The sequence below is a fragment of the Oryzias latipes genome, chromosome 11 (assembly GCF_053564925.1).
Source record: "Oryzias latipes strain Hd-rR chromosome 11, Olatipes_Hd-rR_3.1".
In the NCBI taxonomy this organism is placed as follows: domain Eukaryota; kingdom Metazoa; phylum Chordata; class Actinopteri; order Beloniformes; family Adrianichthyidae; genus Oryzias; species Oryzias latipes.
This window is the reverse complement of record NC_136247.1, coordinates 10592927-10612573: the sequence shown is the minus strand read 5'-3', so window position 1 is coordinate 10612573 and position 19647 is coordinate 10592927. Positions and strand designations below refer to the sequence as shown.

The window sequence follows — 19647 nt, the reverse complement described above, 5'->3', positions numbered from 1 at the left end:
TCCAGATGGTACGCCGCCCCTTTCACAATGGTTTGTATTCTTTCAAACTTTGACTTAGTGTCCATCGTTGCATTAATTACTCCAGCAACAAATGTGACCAGTTTTTTTCAAATACAACCAAACTCTCCCCTCAAAATTTCTATCCTGTTTACTATTTGACACCTCGCGTATAACCCCTGTTTGTCTCTCAGAATCTTTACCAACCATTTTGACTGCATCTGCGTATGAAATTCTCTTCCGGCTCCGGGTTACAGCACGGACGCGTGTGGCGGACGGCGGCTATACAACTATCTTCAAATGACTTAAAAAGTTGATTTTCTCCAAAAAAAGAGAGCTGACCATGGCCCCTAAGAAAAACCCTGAATGCGAAGACCGTAAAAAGACTTTTGATGACATCCAAGCTGCTTTGTATCCCTTTATGGAACAAGTGTTAGCCAAGCTAGCTCCGCTTTTGGAGCTAATGGAGGATTTCCGAAGATTTCGAGCTCAAAACGAGTAACGAGAAAACCGGGTCGACATTCTGGAGATAAGACTGGACGATGTGAACTACAAGTAAGGATGAATAATGTCATTCTCACTGGAGTACCGATCAAACCTCAGGCAAAGCTAAATGCAGCTGGAGTTAGCATTGCCAATGCTAATAGCGCTAGTAGTGCTGAAACGGAGAGCGGTGGAATCATTTCTCACATCTAAAGGGATTTCCCTGCATCTCAACACCATCGAGACCTGCCACCCGCTCCCCAGGAGAAAAGAGACGGATAAACCAGCGATCCTCATCAGGTTTGTGAATCAAAAACACAAGCTAGCTCTGATGAATCAAAGGAAGAATCTGAAGGGATCTGCTGCTCATCTGAACGACCATCTGACCAGAAGGAATGCTGAAATCACCAAACATGCCAGGCTTCTCAGGAAGCGTAAGCAGATTGAGAACACTTGGGTTAAAGGCTGCAGGATTTACGTCAAACCACTCGGTCCACCGGACCGGTCCAAGGTTCTGGTTGTTAACACCATGAAGGACTTTGAGAAGTGTTTGATCACGGACATCTGAACCAACATGCAGTAATAAATCAAAGAGCCAAATAATTTCAAGAAATATGACTCCTGGATTCATCACTTTCTCCAAAAGTCTGAAGTGACCTGGTTCTCAGCAAAGTTCTGACCTGCAGGCAACCTTACCTCGTCGCTGATATCAGCTGAAGAAGGATATGGACCTTAATCTAATGTCTGCAGACACAACATCGAAGAGAACTAAAAACTCTGTTTAGACCCAGAAGAACGGCTGTTAATCAGCAGAAGAAGAAATACCAACCTTGGTCATTCGTCAGATTATGGACCCTTTTTATTTTCCCTTACAGCATTACTTTATTATAAAAAATAAATAAATAAAACAAGTGATTAATCAATTATTGAAAATGGTTAAATTGACTGACTTTTAATGATACTACTTCACTTGCTCCAAAAAATTGACAAGTTGATTTATGATTTTTCCTAATGTAACATAATTTTGCACGTATTTTTAACTTTTGATGCTTGATCAAATTTTGCTACGAAAATTTCTGAAACAGTGTTACTTCTATTTTAATGATATAGTATTATTTTTTAATCATAACAATGACTTTTATAAGTAACATAATTTGCATATTTTGGATACTTCATTGCCATGTTGATTTCTAGAAGTTATTTTTTCAAAATAATTTAAGTAATTTTCTTTGTCATGTGCTTTATTGATACTTCAAGATTCTTAATTCTGTCTGATAAAAGCTAGGAACTGGATAATGATAAATCATGTAATAAAATGGTTACGGTAGGACAGGGGTGGGATTATATAAGTTCGCTTCCTTCCTCTCCCTTTCAAGCAATATTTATTAATATGTCTCATTATCCTAAATTTGATTAGTTATTGTATGAATGTATAACTGATGATTGTATTGTTTTTGTGTATTATTTCTATTTGATTGCTTGAAATAAACCATTTCAAATCAAATCAAAATCAAAATGTTCTATGTCAACATAACCCGTCTGTTTTCTATCATCAGTTCCATCAAAACTATTACCCTTCTTTTCCATTCCTGTTTCAATCCCAAAGCTCATCTCCCTGCTGTCCTCACTCTCACAATCTCCATCGTCTCTCCACTCCTTCCCAGTCAGAACACAGCAGTGCCTACCCGCTGCTACTTTTGCGTCCAGCCTCGATTTAGCCATGTCCAGTTGCTGGTTTCTTTGAATCTTATCTTTGGTTGTTAGTGTAGAAATGTTTCCAGAATCATCACACAAAACCAAAGTATTTCATTCGAGTCAAATTCTGCTCCCTCAGTTTGAATATTTGCGCCACCCTTCACAACTCAACATCAGCGTCAGCGGCAGTGAGTAACCGTGTCTTGCTCAACTGTCCAGCTCTCCTTCACACTGAGCTCCTTCCGTTTTATGGGCTTCAGTTAATTGTCTGGCCATGCCCAGGAAGGAAGCCAAGCAATCAAAATATAAAAAAAAGACAACAAAAGATAGAAATGCCTTAGAGAATACAGTTTTAAAGTCCTGTAGACAAAGACAGACATAAATAAACAACTCAAATCAACCAAAAGGCAAGCAAATAAATCCAAACACCCTTCCAATTTCGATGCAAACCCTTTAACAGGAAGTGAAGGCCTTGCCCACCATTTGTCCTTTGGGCACCAGGAAGAGGAGGTGAGGAAATGAAACAATAATCAATAAACAAGTTTAAACATGTGGTGTTTGTTTTGTACTTACATGACATGTCTAAAAGTGATAAGCTATAACAGACAGGTGACAAGTAGATACTTTGTCACAGTGCAGTGCAAGAAACTTCAAAGCAAGCTAGAATTCATAAAATGTTTATAATCCAAGTAATTCCAAACATTATTCAATTCAATTCAATTCAATTTTATTTGTATAGCCCAAAATCACAACAACAGTCGTCTCGATGGGCTTCGAAGTAAAACATGAAATCAAAAGGATCACGAATACAAAGAGTTCAATAGAAAAATACTAAAATGAACTAACAAACTGACTAAGCTATACTGGCATCCCTGCCCTTAGACCCCCCTTCGCGGTAAGGAAAAACTCCCAAAAAAACCGGATTCCGGAAAAAACGAAGAAACCTCAGGGGTGCCCACATGAAGGAGGGATCCTCCCCCAGGACGGACAGGCGATTTACCAGAACTCTTAGAGAAGAATTAACTTATCTAAATCTACAACTACATATATAAAAGTCCAGCAGACGAGCTTCATCCAGCCGTGGTTGTGGGGACAGTCAAAGGCGCGAGTCGAGCCGGAGACAGGAACCACAGCCAGGTGTAGGAGCAGGAGCAGAGACGAGGTACTCGGTCAGGTACAGAGCAGAGACGAGCCAGAGATGAGCCAGAGGCAGGATCCACAGCCAGGTGTAGGAGCAGGAGCAGAGACGAGGTACTCGGTCAGGTACAGAGCAGAGACGAGCCAGAGATGAGCCAGAGGCAGGATCCACAGCCAGGTGTAGGAGCAGGAGCAAAGGCGAGGTAGACGGTCAGGAACTGGAGCACAGATGAGCCAACTGGAGTCTGGAAGCACTCCCACTCCCCAGGAGGGGAGAGGAAAAGAGGGACAATACATGAATCGCACTGCACCAAACAGAGGCATGGAGAACTAAATGATAAATTATGATCAAGAATAGAGGAGAGGAAGGGTAGAAGTAAAAAAGGAAAGAGGACAGAACCCCAGTGCACCATAGTTACCCCAGCTTCAACTTCTAGCAGCCTTTTAAAAGAAATAGTTTTTATTAAGTTTAATTTAAACAAACTAACATTAAGTTAAATAATCTCTGAATACTAACTAGTCTGACAATAAGCCTGTCCAAAGAGGAACGTTTTCAGTCTAGCTTTGAATGTAGAAACTGTGTCGGCCTCTCTTACATGAGCTGGGAGTTTATTCCATAAGACAGGGGCTTGGTGGCTAAACGCTCTACCTCCAACCGTACTTTTACTAATTCTAGGAACCACAAGCAGTCCTGCATTTTGCGAGCGAAGTGTTCTGATTGGTTGGTAAGGGACGATGAGGTCCTTAATATAGGACGGGGCCATTCCATGTAAGGCCTTATAGGTTAACAGGAGGATCTTGAACTTAATTCTAGAATCAACTGGGAGCCAATGGAGCGAAACTAACACAGGAGTGATGTGATCTCTTCTGCTGCTATGCTATTATGGTCTGATTCAGTCCAGATCAGTTAAATGAAACAAAATTATCCTATATGTATTTATATAAATGTCTATGCCACAGTATAGGTGTACAAGTAGCTAACAGGAAGGGTTGTTGGTGTAATTTTCTATTGCTTTTTCCATGAGATGCAGGTTGTCCAACATCCAGTAATGTAAAACCAGCCGTTTTCAGGTACGTAAGTGCTTCCTCTCACATGTGACCCAATTTTTGTTCATTTTTTGTTGTTTGGTTTTTCATTCAGTTTTAGTTTGTCCTTTCTTTACTCATTCAGTCATCCAGAGATGTTGCTTCTTGCTTCCTGAGTGCAGTCCTCCCCTCTTGCTCAGGTTCTTCCTGGCTCAAAGGTGTCAGGTCTTTCTAAAGAATTTTGCACAACTGGCTCTGAATCATACAGGCTTAAATCATTTCCTCTCCAGAAAGGAGAGGAGGTAAATTACCATCAGAAAAAGTTATATATTTAAAATAAACACCTGCAGTCACTTGGATAGTAATAGTCCTAGAGACTAACCCTAACCGGGAAAAACATGAAAGAGTGAGATGAAGACATTTGAGGAAGAATAAGACATTTCTATCAAATAACAAAGACATTTTGGAATGCTACAGTATGTTTCTGTTTCAACATCTAGCTGCCACCCTGTGTTTCCATACTCCAGGCCTGCTTTTAGAGCCACGAGGAGGTGGAGAGAAGTTCCACAGGATATGATCTGGCCAGCCACCTGTGCAATCAAATCATGAAGACCTACTTCATTTTATGGGTACAGCCCTTCAGCCTTTTCGTTAATTGAATACAGCCTTCCAAGTGGGTTTCAATTATCTCAAAAAATGAGTGAGAAGCTGAGAGAGAGGAACTGAATGATAGCCAGGTGACAAATAGCAAACAATTCTCCCCGAGTGATAATCCTAACTGATTCTGGGGTCTGGTGGGGAAGGATGTAAGGTTTAATGAGACTAATGAAGACTTTACTATGCCTTCCCACAAATGCCAGGCCTCAATGGGTGTTTAATATGGTGAAAAAGATTGTTAAAGAAAATAGGCCACTTTACTGTCTTGTAAAAGTCACTAGTGTAGCCAAGCACACTTATACACGGCTTTGAAAAAAAGCTTTGAAAGGTGAAAAGTTTCCAACTGGTATAAAATGTTAATAGTGAATGCCAGAGAACATCATGAATAAAGGCGAGAAATCAAAAGAAAATGAAATGTTCATGTTAATCTTGAAGACAAGCAATATCAAATAGCAGGACAAGTCAGCAGGTGGTTTGTGATTGCTTTCCAGCTTGCTGATGGTGGATGAAGGACACCTGTGTGGGAGGGTGTGGTTACACACAGAGCAGGGAGGTTGTTTGTTTTCACATAGGAAACCAGTGCAAAGAGGACTGTTGGAGCCAGCGTGTTCAGTCCCTGACGCTTGGGCGTGGTCTGCAAGGTGGAGGTTTGTCACAGCCAGAGGTGTGTGGTCTGTGACGCTTGGGCGCGGTCTGCAAGGCACAGGCAGGAGGAGAGCTTGGAGCCAGAGGTGTGTGGGCTGTGACGCTTGGAGATGGCAAAGTGCCAGCCACAGCCATCGCAGGTCCTCATTGGGGTGTGGACCAGAAAAACTCATGTGGAGGAAGAGTGAAGCGGCAGACCCCCATGAAGATTACCTGGTACACTGCCATTGGAGATGCAGAGGGGTGAACAGGCTTCACCCCTCCCAAGTTAAGTGTGCCAGCTCTACCCCAAGATTTTATTAGCAGCCTGTAGCTCAGTTGCCAGTGGATTTTATTTGGGTTTTATAGAATGACTTTTATTCTTTTTCCATGACTGTGTGTGTACCTTTAAATCTGTTTGTGGGTTTTTCTTTGTTATTGCATGAATACTGGTGGCTTGGAGTGGAAGCCTGCTCATGTGAGGGACTTTTGGCTGTGACAAACGGCAGAGTGGACTTGGTCTATAAGTGTCACATGGTCAACCATCATCCATTCACCTCTCTCGTTTATATTCCTGATGTGTTTGCATCAAATGTGGTGTTTAGTCATAATTGTTTTTTGGTTTTCTCTTGGTTTTAGATCATTAAAACATTTCAATAACAAAGGCTTCTGCTGTCTCTGGAGCGACTGGTAAACTCTCCAGTGGATCCCTAAATTGTTGTAGTTCTGGGGCCAGAAGAGAACATGTTTTTCTGAATTAAAAAAAAAACCTTTTGTAAGTTTTTTAGCAGGGAGAACGGCAGAATATACTTTGTAAAAGTGGGCAGGAGAATCAAGGTGCAGACATGCATACAGTACCTGTTTCGGGTGTCAATTAGGTTTTGTTAATCCAGTGGCTTTTTATGACTTTGGGGTGAGCCTTTGAGAAGCTAGAAAAGCGTATATAAATCTAATCCATTATTTACTTTTTTTATGGATTACTTGAAGCTCTAGGATTGTACAAACACACATAACTAAGCTAATCAGATTTTAAAAGGTTGTACAATTTTTTACTTTTTTTTTATTATTTAAAAAATTATTAAAAACACATATTTTGTGTTGGCCAAGATGATATCATTACATATTTGCATGATGCATCTGCAAGTGTTTTTTGTAGTCAATTTTCTACTTTTGTAGCTTAATTTGGAGAGACTGTCATTCTGCTGTTGTGTTATATAAATCAAGGAAAAGGCTGATTCAAATTCAACCAATACACCTTTTTTTTTCTTTTAGTTTCTTCTGTTTCCTGTTCTTTGACCCATGTTTTACAGTGGGGTCAAGGAGAAGAGCATAAGATAAAAATATTCAGATGGATTTCTTTGAGGGAGGATGCACTTCTGGAAGCAGTGACAAATAAAAATGTCTGGAAAAAGAAAAGAAAAAGAGCTGAACTATAGCCGAATAAAAACAAAGGTTGAATGTCATATTAATTGAGTAAAACTTGAGCTTTAGTGCCCCCATCACAACAGGAACTAAAGAATATTAATTATTCAGATAAATATGATTCATGCACAATCTCCTGCAGTCTAAACTCCTGTTCTTAAAAATGACTTAAATAGTGAGATGCATTTTTTTTCCTTTTTTTAGGTTTAGTCATGTACAACTTTAATGTGTTTTATTACATGTTTTATTTAAAGCTTACTTTTCTGTCTGAGATTGAAAGAAATTCAAGGCTCTTGTTGCAGGTGTTAAAATCTGATCCACTTGCAGCACGCTCCAGGCTCAGAAAAGAGCCACAAATATTTCTCATTAGTTTTTCTCACGGTCAACACTCAGCCTGTCATCTTTCAAAACCCTACTGTTGCATATTTAGCTCCTCAAGTCAGCGTTCAGCAAACAGCACAGCGAATGTAAGAGAAAACCAGAGCCAAGTGTTCATCCTGTATCCTCTCATCAACTGCTCTCAATTTATGCATAAACTGAAAAGACGTTCTTGTGTTTTTCACCAAGTGCCATGGACATTTTTACACAACAATGGCAGCAGCTCATTAAGCGCATGCCTATGACAAAGGTTTTCACTGCAGGTGGACATAAGGAGGTATGAGATGGGAGGATTGTAGTTGCAAACAAAACAGAGAGCCACTTGACCCCTCGTCTGTTAATATTTTATTTCCTGAATGTGAGTTCAAATCGTGAAAGGGACACACTTTAGCCCAGAAACCCATTAACATTTAGGTAAAATATCAACATTTTGTTTCATAAATGATGTGCTCCTCTTTCAGAGGCTGTTGCTGGATGGAAAAGATCCATAATTAAAAGGCATGTTTCAACCTCTGTGCTTTAAAGTAAAGAATGGAAAGCTTCCTGGTCCAGTTTAAAGTGATTAAAATAAAGACGATCTGAGACTATTTTTTTTTTAATATGATAGCAACAAAAAGTAACTTCACTAATTTTTTTTATTTATAAAAAAACTTTTTTTTTTTTTAAACTTGTCCTGTCCAACAGTTGGGCAGGCAGATGAGGACTGAGGGGCTCTTGTGTTGGACATATTTTACTTTAACAAGAGGGGTTATTAATCTTCTGACAAACCAAAGGTATGTCTGAATAAACCCCTTTTGTAATTGAGGCCAAACTTTATTAATTTCAACCATGTTTGAAAATCTTTGGTGTTGGACCGGACGGAAAAGGAAAGAAGGGAAGAAGAGAGAGGAATGTTAGAGAGAGGGGGGGTAGGGGGTGATAATAGGAGGGGAGGGGGGATAAGACCATGAAGCAGCATAAAGCAACAAGTTTACTGGTTGTTAATCATTACGGTAAGGTTCAAATTTAGTACAAAAAGGGCGGGCCTGTCCACACACACACTCAAATGTTATCAACACACCTGCTAGCTGTAAAAATGTCCACATGTCAACATATACACAAAACAGTGTGGTCGCCAGTCTGTCGCAGGGTAGAATATCTTCAACCACACATCCATTCACTCTCACACCTATGGACAATTTAGAGTTGCCAATTAACCTATGAAGCATGTTTTTGGACGGTGGGTGGAAGCCGGACATCCCGGAGAAAACCCACGCATGCACAGGGAGAACATGCAAACTCCACACAGAAAGGTCCCCCATTGATGTTGTGTTTTTCATGTCCCCCAGCCGGGACTTGAACCGGGGGCCTTCTTGCTGTGAGGCAAGAGCGCTAACCACTGCGCCACCGTGCAGCCTTCAAACCAACTAGTGTGAAATACTTCATTCATTCTATCACACAAACTATTAGTGCAAAGGTGAGCTAACACCTGTGCTCAGGTGAGTGTTTATGTTCTTCTAAAATGGATGGTGGAATGTGAAAAGGAGGGAGAGTGCGCAGCCACCCCCACACCAAGACCCCCGCCACAGCAGCAGCGGCAGCCGGAACCCCCAATGCCACACGGCAGCAGGCAGAGAACAACCGCCCCCCCAGGCGACCACATCCGCCACCCAGGCCAGGGCCAGCAGGACCGCCAGAGGCCCCCAGAGCCAGAGAGCAGGGAGCACGGCGGGAAAGAGAGCGCCGCCCCAGCCCAACCAGGAGAGCAGCCCCCCCCCGGGCTGGGAGGGCCCAACGCAGGGCCCTGCCCCAGAAGAGTGCCCACAGCCACAGACGATTTAAAAAAACTTCTATCTGACTTTTTGAAGTTCCAGTTTGCAGATTGAGTTAAATGTTTTTTTTTTTCGTTTTTTTTAAAGTTAATTCCTTTTTTTTCCTGTCTGTTACACTCCTCCTTATCTAAAAGCTTCATTGTTCTTGACTGTTTATCTAGTCTGGATTGGGTTTATCAACATGTTAACCTGGCTTTGAGTTTACTCTGCAACATTTGAGTCTTCACAGAAAGTCGGGTATTAAAACAAGTAACTAATAACATTTCTTTGATGTTTCATGCTGCCAGAAAAGCCAAGCATTCTTGTTCCATTTTGTTCTGCTTAAACATGAAATGTCTACATTTGCACATGTCCATCTTATTTTAGAGAGTTTTTCAATGCAGTGTCCTCTCATTCCTAATTCATCCAAAACTGCAGATTTTACAAAATCTCTGCAGCTTCTCCAGCATGTCCTGAGATTGCAGCAAGGCTGGACATGCTTGTGATGTCCCCCTAGGAAGGCGACGAGGAGGGATTTAACCACCTTCACTGGCAACTTTCTGTGTTGAGTAGTGGCTTCCTCTCCGATGTCTGAGATTTGCACCTTATCCCTAAGAAATCACGTGTTCTGCTTGTGTTTCTGATTTTATCTCAGATCAGAAGTGAGGATGAGAACGAACACCTCATCAACGTTGACTAGCATATCCTCTGCAAACAGTAGAAACAGGGTTTTGTGGTTCCCAGGTTTGTGGTTCCCAAAGTCCACTTATTCTTTCTTCCAAAATGATTGGAATGAATTCCACAACCACTTTATTTTAGTTTGCAAAAACTAACACAGACATCTAATCAACATTTTCAAACTAACAAAACTTTCTTATAACAAACCAGAGCAGATATATGCTACAGTCATTTACAAAATATGCACAAGCGCCTTATCCAGCAGAAATACCCATTCACTGCTGCACATTAAAAATGCAATTATCAGATTTTAGTCCTCAGTCACTGCAAACAAAGTCTATAAATAAGAAAAAAAAATTCTGTTTCTAATTAGCTAAGCATCTTCTGTCATTTATACATTTGAAATAATTACCTAATAAATAGACATCAAAACATGAAACATCATAGGTGGAACAAAAAAGGTACAAGCACAAACCATTGTTGAAATGCAATAAGCTTGAAATTATTTACAAAAGAACATTTTTCATTCATCTGCTTTGATTTTTGCGACGATGTGCCATACCTCCTCCTGACTACAAAGCTAAACCTGGCATGATGACTGACTTTTTTTGCCCATTAAATCCAGCAGAGACCCCGAGTATGAAAGTTGCCTAAAAGTTATGACTTTTCCACACAGGTTTCCACTCTTCAGACATTCCTGAGGGCAAGAAAAGATCCCCATAAAAACTGAGCATGACTTAAATGGGTCCCTGCCTTTCTGTCAAACCCAGCTGAGTTGGGATTTGAAGTTCTGAACTACTGTCAGGTACAATAGGCATCAGGTTTTAAATGACTGTTTCAGTGCTCATGAGTGCACCCACTTTTTTCTGAAGTCCAAAGATGAGCAGTTGTTGGCATCCCGGTGTGCGGCCCCACGAGATCTGGCTCCTCTTGAAGATCCCCTACACATTTGTCCATTTCTACAGGAATAACATTTGTCTTTGATAACACAAATGAATGCACTGACCTAATCTTGCCTTTAGATCCATACTGCCACAACCTGTATGTGACATCACACCTCCTGCTGCAGACAAAAACAGCTCATTTTTGACAGCAAAACCAAAGGCTCTGGCTTTTTTAACTCTCGCACATCAGGCCAAAAACTCTAAGTCATCTTCTGAGATTTTTCTATCGCTAAAACTCTGTTGTAGAGATCAGCGTCACCTCTGATTGCAAATCTTGATGGATCCTCCTCTGGTGAGAACTGTTGGGGATCCGGTCCATGCCTAGTCATGCTGGCTTTCTTCCTACCTCTGCAGGAGCACAGACGGACACCGGCTCCCTGGTAGTGTTCCGGCCACTGGTCATGCTGTTCTGTTCCACACGGGTCCGACACGGAAGGCAGAAATCCCTAAAACATCTCTTAAAATTTTCATCCAAAAAGGCGTAGAGGACAGGGTTCAGGCTGCTGTTGGTGTAGCCTAAGGCGATGCACAGGTGCCAGCTGGCAACCACAAAGGGATTCCTGGTGTCAACCTCCACCATGGTCCTTACAATTATAAAAATGTGGATGGGGGTCCAGCAGACGATGAAAGCTGCCACCACCACCAGGACCATTCGAGTGATTCGACGCATGTTGCGATCTTTTTCCTTTGAGCCCGAGAGCAAGCGGACGCTTCTTAGGCGCAGGATCATCAGGCCATAGCAGACGGTAATGACCATTACAGGAACCACGAAAGCAAAGATGAACACGCAGATCTTGATGACAGTGTCCCAGTACCAGTCTGGATCAGGAAAGCTCAGCATGCAAGTAGTTTTATCTGAAAGAGAAGAAGAATCCAATTAGATCAAGGAAGTATAAGCCATCTTTTCAGGTGACAATGGTCAATTCAGTTTGACTCTGCGCTTTTCCTTTACTGCTCTTAATGTTTAATCTTGAAAAAGGTACCAAAAGATAAACGTGTACTTTGTTTAGCATCACTCCTGCTGGTTTTCAGAAATCTTGCCTTATCTGCTTCTGATTTCCTGGATCGGGTGTGTTTAGCCAATAAGGAGCTACAATAGAAAGTTGGTTGGAAAACATGTTGGACATCGAAACCTGGATTCTGACAACCCTGCTTTTTAGCCATCGTCATTGTGGAAGAAACCACAGACCTCAGAACCCTTAAGTTGACTGGTTGGCAAAAAGATAAGACCTTTAATTTTGGTTGGCATAGGATTATAATGTAAAGGCACTTTATAAGGCTGGCAAACTCATTTTTATGAGGGTGTTCAAATGTCACACCTTTGACCAGCTTGGTTTACACAGATGGGTTTCACTCTGCAGAAAGAGACAAAACAAACTAGCCACCACAAAACATCACACAATCACAACAGAGGCTCAGTTCTGACCAAGATGAACCCCAAAAAGACTTTTTTCTGATCTTGTGCTAATTTAAATTGTAATTATCACTCAGTATATACAATGCCTTTAAAGTTTTTTTTTCATCCCTTGGGTCCCATTGATAGTCTGTTAGCATCCTCATTAATGTTAAACTGCGCGACAGGGACTCACTGAATAGAATTTTTTTTTTTTTTTGCTTCACCAGATTTCAGGTGATCTTTACGCTTTCCACTGAAAGCAGACTATTCATTGAAGAAAAGAAATCCAACCACTGTGTAATGAATGTGTCCTCAATTAAACATTCATAAAGCATAGCACTAAGGGGGCTTTCAGAAGAGAATAGTCCAGCAGACATGCTTTGTATAGTGGATACTGAAAACCAAACAGGCCAGGAGGAAAATTGCCCTAAAGCAGGGTTTGCTGGTAAAACAGAACAGTCTTTTGAATATTGGCCAAAAAACAAAACTAATCCAAATCCGAAATATGTCTGCTCTGTAGCATTTTTGATTCAATTACTGACAAGTTCTGGACAGTCATTCATTCTAAACTTGGACAATGGATATTAACTGAATGCAGATACTTTGCCTAACGTCTTAATACATAAGCAAATCTTACTGGTATCTGTCACTTTGGTCACAGCCATGATCATAATAGGCACACCAATTGCAGAAGATAAGATCCAGATCAGAATGTTGATCATCTTAGCCTTGGCAGGTGTTCGAAATCCCAGCGCCTTGACTGGGTGGCACACGGCGATGTAGCGATCCACGCTCATCATGGTCAGGGTGAAGATACTGGTGAACATATTGTAGTAGTCGATGCCGATAACAACTTTGCACAAAAATTCTCCAAAGGGCCAGGTGTTCATCAGGTATTTGGCACTTTGAAAAGGCAGTGTGCTGGTGGCCAGGGCGTCAGCCAGAGCCAAGTTGAAGATGTAAATGTTTGTAGCAGTCTTCATCTTGGTGTACCTAAGTATCATAAATAAAAAAGCAACAGGTGAGTAAAGATGTTAGCTGACTGTCACTTAAAATAATTCTTTAAAATCCATTTATTCAAGAAACAACTTTTCTGGTCAGTTAATTGAACAAATGTGTGACATTTAAAATAAACTTTGAAAATCTGGTCAATTTTTAAATTCTTCAAAAATGTACAGACAATAAAATGGCAATTTGTAACAGAGAATTGAAAGATTTCTATAGAAAAGGTGAAGAGAAGTCAAAATAAGACAAACTTGTACGTTAAAAAGAGGAACACATGCTTAATGACATCTCTAAAAAATAGTTCCATGTCAGAATAGTTTAGTAAACAACAATAACATAATCAAAACAACTGAACAATGGGACTTCTCGAAAGCAGATAATTTTGCTATATATTTTAAGAGAGATTTTTCTTTTATTTTTTGTTATGATCCTAATATTTGATAAAATACTATAAAATGCTTGACAAAAATGTCAGTTTTCAAAAGACTTTTGAAAAAAGTGATTGCTGAACTTCACTCCAAACCCTTGTAAGTGTTCAAAGTTTTAACTTGCCGATTAATGAACATAAATATAACACAAACGGATTTCAGACATGTTTTATGATTGGTGAATACCCACAATTGTAAATCTTATTTGGAGAAGTAAATGTCTGTTCTGACTGAAGCCGAAGGGAGGGGGGGTTCCTGGTTTGCTGGTACGGTTCTGGTTCAGTTGTGGTCTTTGCTGTGAATGAGTCTGCTGAGATGTGTGAGTGACCTGTAGCAGCACACATTCTCTCCTGATAAGCAGCCAACAACAAGGTCCTCTGTCCTTCCCACAGTCAACGAAACCCGCCGTCAAGAAAGAGTGGAGCATCTTTACTTTGATAAAAAATCTTTGTTCTGATAAAACAAACACACTTTGATGCTGTAAATTATGTAAAACCTTAACATCCCGAATTTTTGATAGCCATGGAGAATCTTTTCAGGCACCGCTACAGACTGTTTTAATGTGGCAAAGTATATTATAAAAGTACAACTGTATGATCCTACATCAAGGTACCTCTGTGTTCTTCCTGATCTCTACTTTTCTCTCATAACAATTTTTCCAGAATTTTATAGTCTCTTTCTTGTTGAAGCTAAGAGTTTCTAACAAACCCTTCCTTGTCAATCACATCACAAAGCCTTTAGCGTTTGCTTTAATGCTATAAAAAAAATCGTTATTTCCTCACAAAGGGCTTGAACTTTAGTTTGGTAAGTTTCAAAGGAGGAAACTTAACAGAAATACTTATTTCCATCTTCAATATATATATATATATATCAATATAATCCACACACACAATATTCGTTACCAGTGCATAATATTAAGTAACAGCAATCTTAATACTTTCTACACAAAAACAATTCCAATGACAACTTCCTATCAGACAAGCATACACATTTTGCTCCTTTATAGTGTGGGCAGTGAGGATCTGACAGCTGAAGCTGTACAAAAAGAAACTGAATTGAAGCACCATTGTTTTGTTCAAACCAAATCCTCTGCAGCCTCTCAAAAAGAGAACATAAAACATTTGTTTAATTTAAATTAATGTAATTCATTGGATAATGTTATTTTTATGGAAATACCAAATTTCTGATTTTTAAATGGTAAATGTCTACATTTACAGCATTTTTTTTTACTTCTTGAAGGTCAAAAGTTTATAAAACTTTTTTATTAATAATTGAGAATCAATTGTCTTATTATTGATTTTTTTCATACAGAGAAGTGATATCAATGTATTCAGTGTTACCTTAATTTGGTGCTAGTTTAGGATGAACCAAAACCTAGTTCAGAATTAGTTTGACTGAAATCTGACAATATGTGCATATTTTTAGTACAATAAAAATACAACTGTACTCCACAAATGGGCAACCCAAAAACATTGCCTTCATAAGCACAGAGAAAACAGAAACACAGCATGTAATTAGACTATTTAGAAAATGCAAACTCATTGGAAGAAAATAATGTCAGTTTCACTTTTTTTTTTTCTATAAAAGCCTATGTGCTTTAGTCAGACCCTTTTCAGTGCCAAAGAATCTTCATTTGCATTTAGATCGGTTCTGGTTCTTCCTTTCTCTGAAGAGTCATGGCGGACGGTAAATCAGCCTGGACTCTGCGGTGTTTCCATGGCTGGGGTCCATCTGTGCTCACATGTTAGAGCTGCCGGATCGGGGGAAAAGTCGAGCAGTGCGTCACTGTGGCCTTTTTGACTCCACCAGGGAACAGAAAAAAAAAACAGTGTAACTGACATCTCACGGTAGGAAGCATGTTCCTTCTGGCAACGAGATATGATATTTTTAGATGGACTTCCACTCCTGTTTCTCATGAAGAATCAATATTTCACAAGCTTTTCAGCTGCATTTGTCCTTTTTCTTATGGCAAATCATTTCAAACAGCCTAAAAATGAAATGAATATGATCCACCTCTCAATCCCCTTCAGACTGAAGTGGCAAAAGTTTGAAGCTACTTGACAGTAAGAAGCACCAACAGGACGTTGTTTGTTTTCTAACAGAAGCTGCAGAAGGAGAGTAGAGACTTGTTGTATCCCGAGTGCCTCGAGTGGAGCATGTGAGAGTCGGCCTCTTCATCCACAATCACACCGAGTCTCTCAGAAAGACTCTCAGCAACCGAAAGCCCCATCCCCATGAGGTTCCTCAGTGGAAGCACCTCCAACAAGGATCCAGGTGAAGAAGTCATGAGGTTTTGCATTATTTATTTTCAGCCTGAGGTAACCAAAATACACATGGATTATTTATTTTAATTATTTTTGTCGAAACCCTATAAATCTATGCATCTGGGATTTTGAATTCATTTGCAGCCATTTGATTTGACATTTGTAGCCATTTTTCCGAGGTTTTATCTGTAATTTTTGCAATTCTTTCTACATTTTCGGTGCCTCTTTCATTCAGAACTTGCTTAAGCATTGAAGCTCCTCTAAAACTATTAGTTTAGCACAAATAAAAGTCTGTGAAATGGCTTATTTATGGACTCATTCACAGTCTGTGTTTCTCCGGTCATTTATATCTTGGAAACAGCGGCGAAGCACAAACAGGAAGAACGTTGTGTCATATTTCTGAGCTTTTGTTTTTTTAACAGTTTGGGGCATTAAAGGATTTAATTTGATTTCCCTTTTCTTTTCTAACACAAAATCAAATAGCCAAATAAACAAAAAGTGATTAAAGCGCTCTAAAAAGGAGAACACACAAGAAAAATACTATTCATTCCCACCCCCAATCCTACTACATTTTATGCATACATTTAAAAGAATTATTTACATAAACACAAAACAATTAAAGAAAAACTGTAAAAAAGCTTCAAGGTACCAAAACAATCCCACAAAGATTGTCCACACATTGTCCTATTTGGCTTCTCATTTTCTAATTTATGCTTTTCCAAAATATTTCTTTGTATTTTTTTTTTTATCTTGCGAAACAATTTACTCATTTTGATTCTTTCCTCTACAATATTCCAGAATCTCACCACACAGATAGAAATGAAGACTTTTTTGTGTTGTCCTTAAAGGTTGTTTGATGTCATTTTTCTTTCTTAGTAAATATTCTACTTTTCTTTCCCCAAACAGTTCTTGTATGTTCTGTGCAAGTAGTTACAGTAAGTATTTTAAGCATGGGAACCAAGATGGGTTTTTGCTTTTTAATAAACACAGTGGTCCTATTATTATTATTATTCAAGGGTAAACACCAATGCTTTATAGCTCAATTAACAATTTTGTAAAAAATAAAAAATAAAGTAAAAAAAAGCTTCCCCATCATTGCAGTACGGAGCCCCTAAAGGGACATTGAAGAAAACAAAATTGAAGTAAAAAAATAAAATAAAAAAACAAACTCGTGCTCACCGTGCAGAAACTGGAGCCATTTGGTATATGTATTAATGGCTGTAGTAACTGGTGAACACCACTTGGTTATTTTAACTTAACACATTTTTTTAAAGGGTTAAAATGAAACTACTATAACCCAAAAATGTAGTATTCCCTCAAAAGTAACACAAAAATATATCCCAACAGAAAAACACAAGAATAATAGGATTTTTATGCACTTTTCTGCTGGTTCTGCCATGCACTGTGTTTCAGATATAGCATTACTTTTTTTGACGTCATTTCTCCCAAACCTTACTTTGGCAAAAACATTTAGGCGAGTAAAGGTAACAAAAATTTTAGAAAAGAAAAAAAAATGCAGAGTTTTAGGAGGACTGTAAAAAAAATCACGTCATCCTCACCATGATTTCAGGCATAAGAAATAAAACAATCATGAACGCTTCGAACACAATCTTCTAATAGAAGATGTCGTGAGCTGCTGTTCGAGTGATGCAGGTGCTTAATTTAATTATCCATCCTGCTGGAAGCTTTTATCAGCATTTCCTGTTTGAAGGAGATAATACAAGCAGCTTGTAGAAAATTTGATCAGCTTTTATCAGGCTAATATTTCTGACTCATCAGAGACGTAATGACGGTTTAAAGTCACCCTGACTTCAGGATCCATCTCAGCTTCCCTGTTGACATCCGTCTGCTCTCTGTAACGCAGAAGAATCATTTCACTTGAGCTGCTCAAACCAACTCAAAGCATCCATCCCTGCTGTCTTTATCCCCCCTAACAGTTTCCTTTTAAACCCTGAAAAATCCATCTTTCCTGGAAAAACAATTAAAATAGCTTTTTTATGGCTGTAAGCAGCAGTATACTTCACCTTCTGCCTCTGCTTTCCCTTTCTTCATGTCAGAGTAAGCAGCATCCGTTTCAGCATCACTAATCTTTTCTACCATTTTCCAGCAACAGCAGTCAACGCTCAGATAATCGAGAGACAAATAAAATGAAGATGTACAAGTACATGAACAAGAACTTCTAATTTTTCTTTTTCCACATCTCTCCATAAAACCACTGAGAGGGAACATAATCCACAAAGCACAAGACACTCTGCAAACTCCACATAAGCTGCAAAAGCTTCTCATATCACAAGAAAAATATAAACGATAGAGATTCTTTCCAAAGGTTTTGCAAATTAAAGGAGTGGTTTGAGATGAAACGGAGACAGGAAAAAAAGTAATCATAAATGAAAAAAAAAATGAAGGAGAAAAACCAATCTGTACCCAGCTTTGATGATTAGGGAGCAAATTATTGAAATGATGTATTTTCTTTTGCAGTTTTGAATGGGATTTTTCTCTTTTATCACACATTATTTTTGGCTCAAGCTTCACTTTTATTGTCCTCAAGCGGTTCCGTTTCCTACCTGACCACCCCGTACATGACCAGCACGTTTCCCAGCAGTCCCACGACGCAGATAAGGGAGTAGAGCGCAGTGATGGACACGGCTATGATCATTCCCGCCGCGCCACGCACCGGCTGCCGCTGCTCGGTCAGGTTCTGCAACCCGCCGCCCTCGTCCGGGAGCGTCACGTTGAAGGGGATGACGGAGTACAGGTCGGACAGCGAGAGCTGAGCTCCGGGGACCGTGAAAGCCTCCATGGTGCCAAAATGACGCGCGCGCAATGGAGCCTCGGAGCGGAACGGGCCTGCGTCAAGAAAGTTTCATGCAACTAAAAGCAGCTTCGGAGTTGGTCAAAGGAGGAAGTTTAAAGCGTAAATAGGCTGGGAAGATCCAAGCGGAACCAGCGTGGCCCCTGCACTGTGCGGCTCTGCGTGCTCCCGCAGCTCACGCTGATTTTAAGGTCTCCGCTCCGCGCGTGCCGCGACGTCATTGATTGGGGAGGGAGTCAGGAGGACGAGGAGAAGAGTGAATCTCCAACATTTTCAGTCTAATCTCATCCTGTTTTAAGGAGCAATGGATTGGGAGTCAAGGGCAGGAGTGCGTCAGGGGGCTGGCTCAGTGTAGCGGGCACACCCCAACCTGCTACAGCAGTTTACGCACAGACCACCAGGAATGACAATGATTTAATGTGAACAATAGTGCGGACACATCATTAATTAAGCACTAACTCTACTTGATTTTTGGCACTTAAATGAAAAAGAATTGACAGACTTCTAAACTGTAAAGCTTTTTAAACAAATAGTTTTGGGGGAAAACCCGCTGATAAAGCACAGTTAATACAATATATTATGTTAGTATCTATAAAAAAAATGTGTAAGTATACCTAAAAGTGTATCTTTAAACATTTACAAAAGAAAAAAGCAATGAAAATCCACTTTCAACAAATATTAACTTCATTTTGTCACACAGAAACCCTGTTCTAGTCTAAAACAGAAAAGAAGCATAAGGTTGCCTGAAATAAAATAAAAAAAATCTGTCATTCCTTATTTAAACTAGAAACATTTTGACCAACTGAACCATTTAATGCTGAGAAAAATAATTCAATCAATGAATAATTGTTGTTGTTTCCCTTTCGGCTTTTCCCATCAGGGGTCGCCACAGCGAACGAGTTGCATGGTAA

At 39.8% G+C, this 19647-nt stretch overlaps 1 protein-coding gene across 1 annotated transcript; it reads right to left on the bottom strand.

Moving 5' to 3' along the window:
- Positions 1-9996: 9996 nt before the first annotated feature.
- On the bottom strand, positions 9997-19177 carry oprd1a (opioid receptor, delta 1a). The gene is made up of 3 exons (XM_004074299.5): positions 18489-19177; positions 12865-13220; positions 9997-11686 (listed from the first exon to the last, which is right to left on the bottom strand). Exons 1-3 carry the CDS (start codon positions 18722-18724, stop codon positions 11157-11159), a joined length of 1122 nt encoding a protein of 373 aa, XP_004074347.1. The 5' UTR covers positions 18725-19177; the 3' UTR covers positions 9997-11156.
- Between the last annotated feature and the right edge of the window lie 470 nt (positions 19178-19647).

Excerpts from the sequence above, each read along its gene's own strand:
- oprd1a (XM_004074299.5), bottom strand. The coding sequence starts at position 18,724 with ATGGAGGCTTTCACGGTCCCCGGAGCTCAGCTCTCGCTGTCCGACCTG. Across the intron at positions 13,221-18,488 it reads GTCATGTACGGGGTGGTCAG|GTACACCAAGATGAAGACTG; the intron begins GTAGGAAACGGA and ends TATGATACTTAG. Across the intron at positions 11,687-12,864 it reads GACCAAAGTGACAGATACCA|ATAAAACTACTTGCATGCTG; the intron begins GTAAGATTTGCT and ends CTTCTCTTTCAG.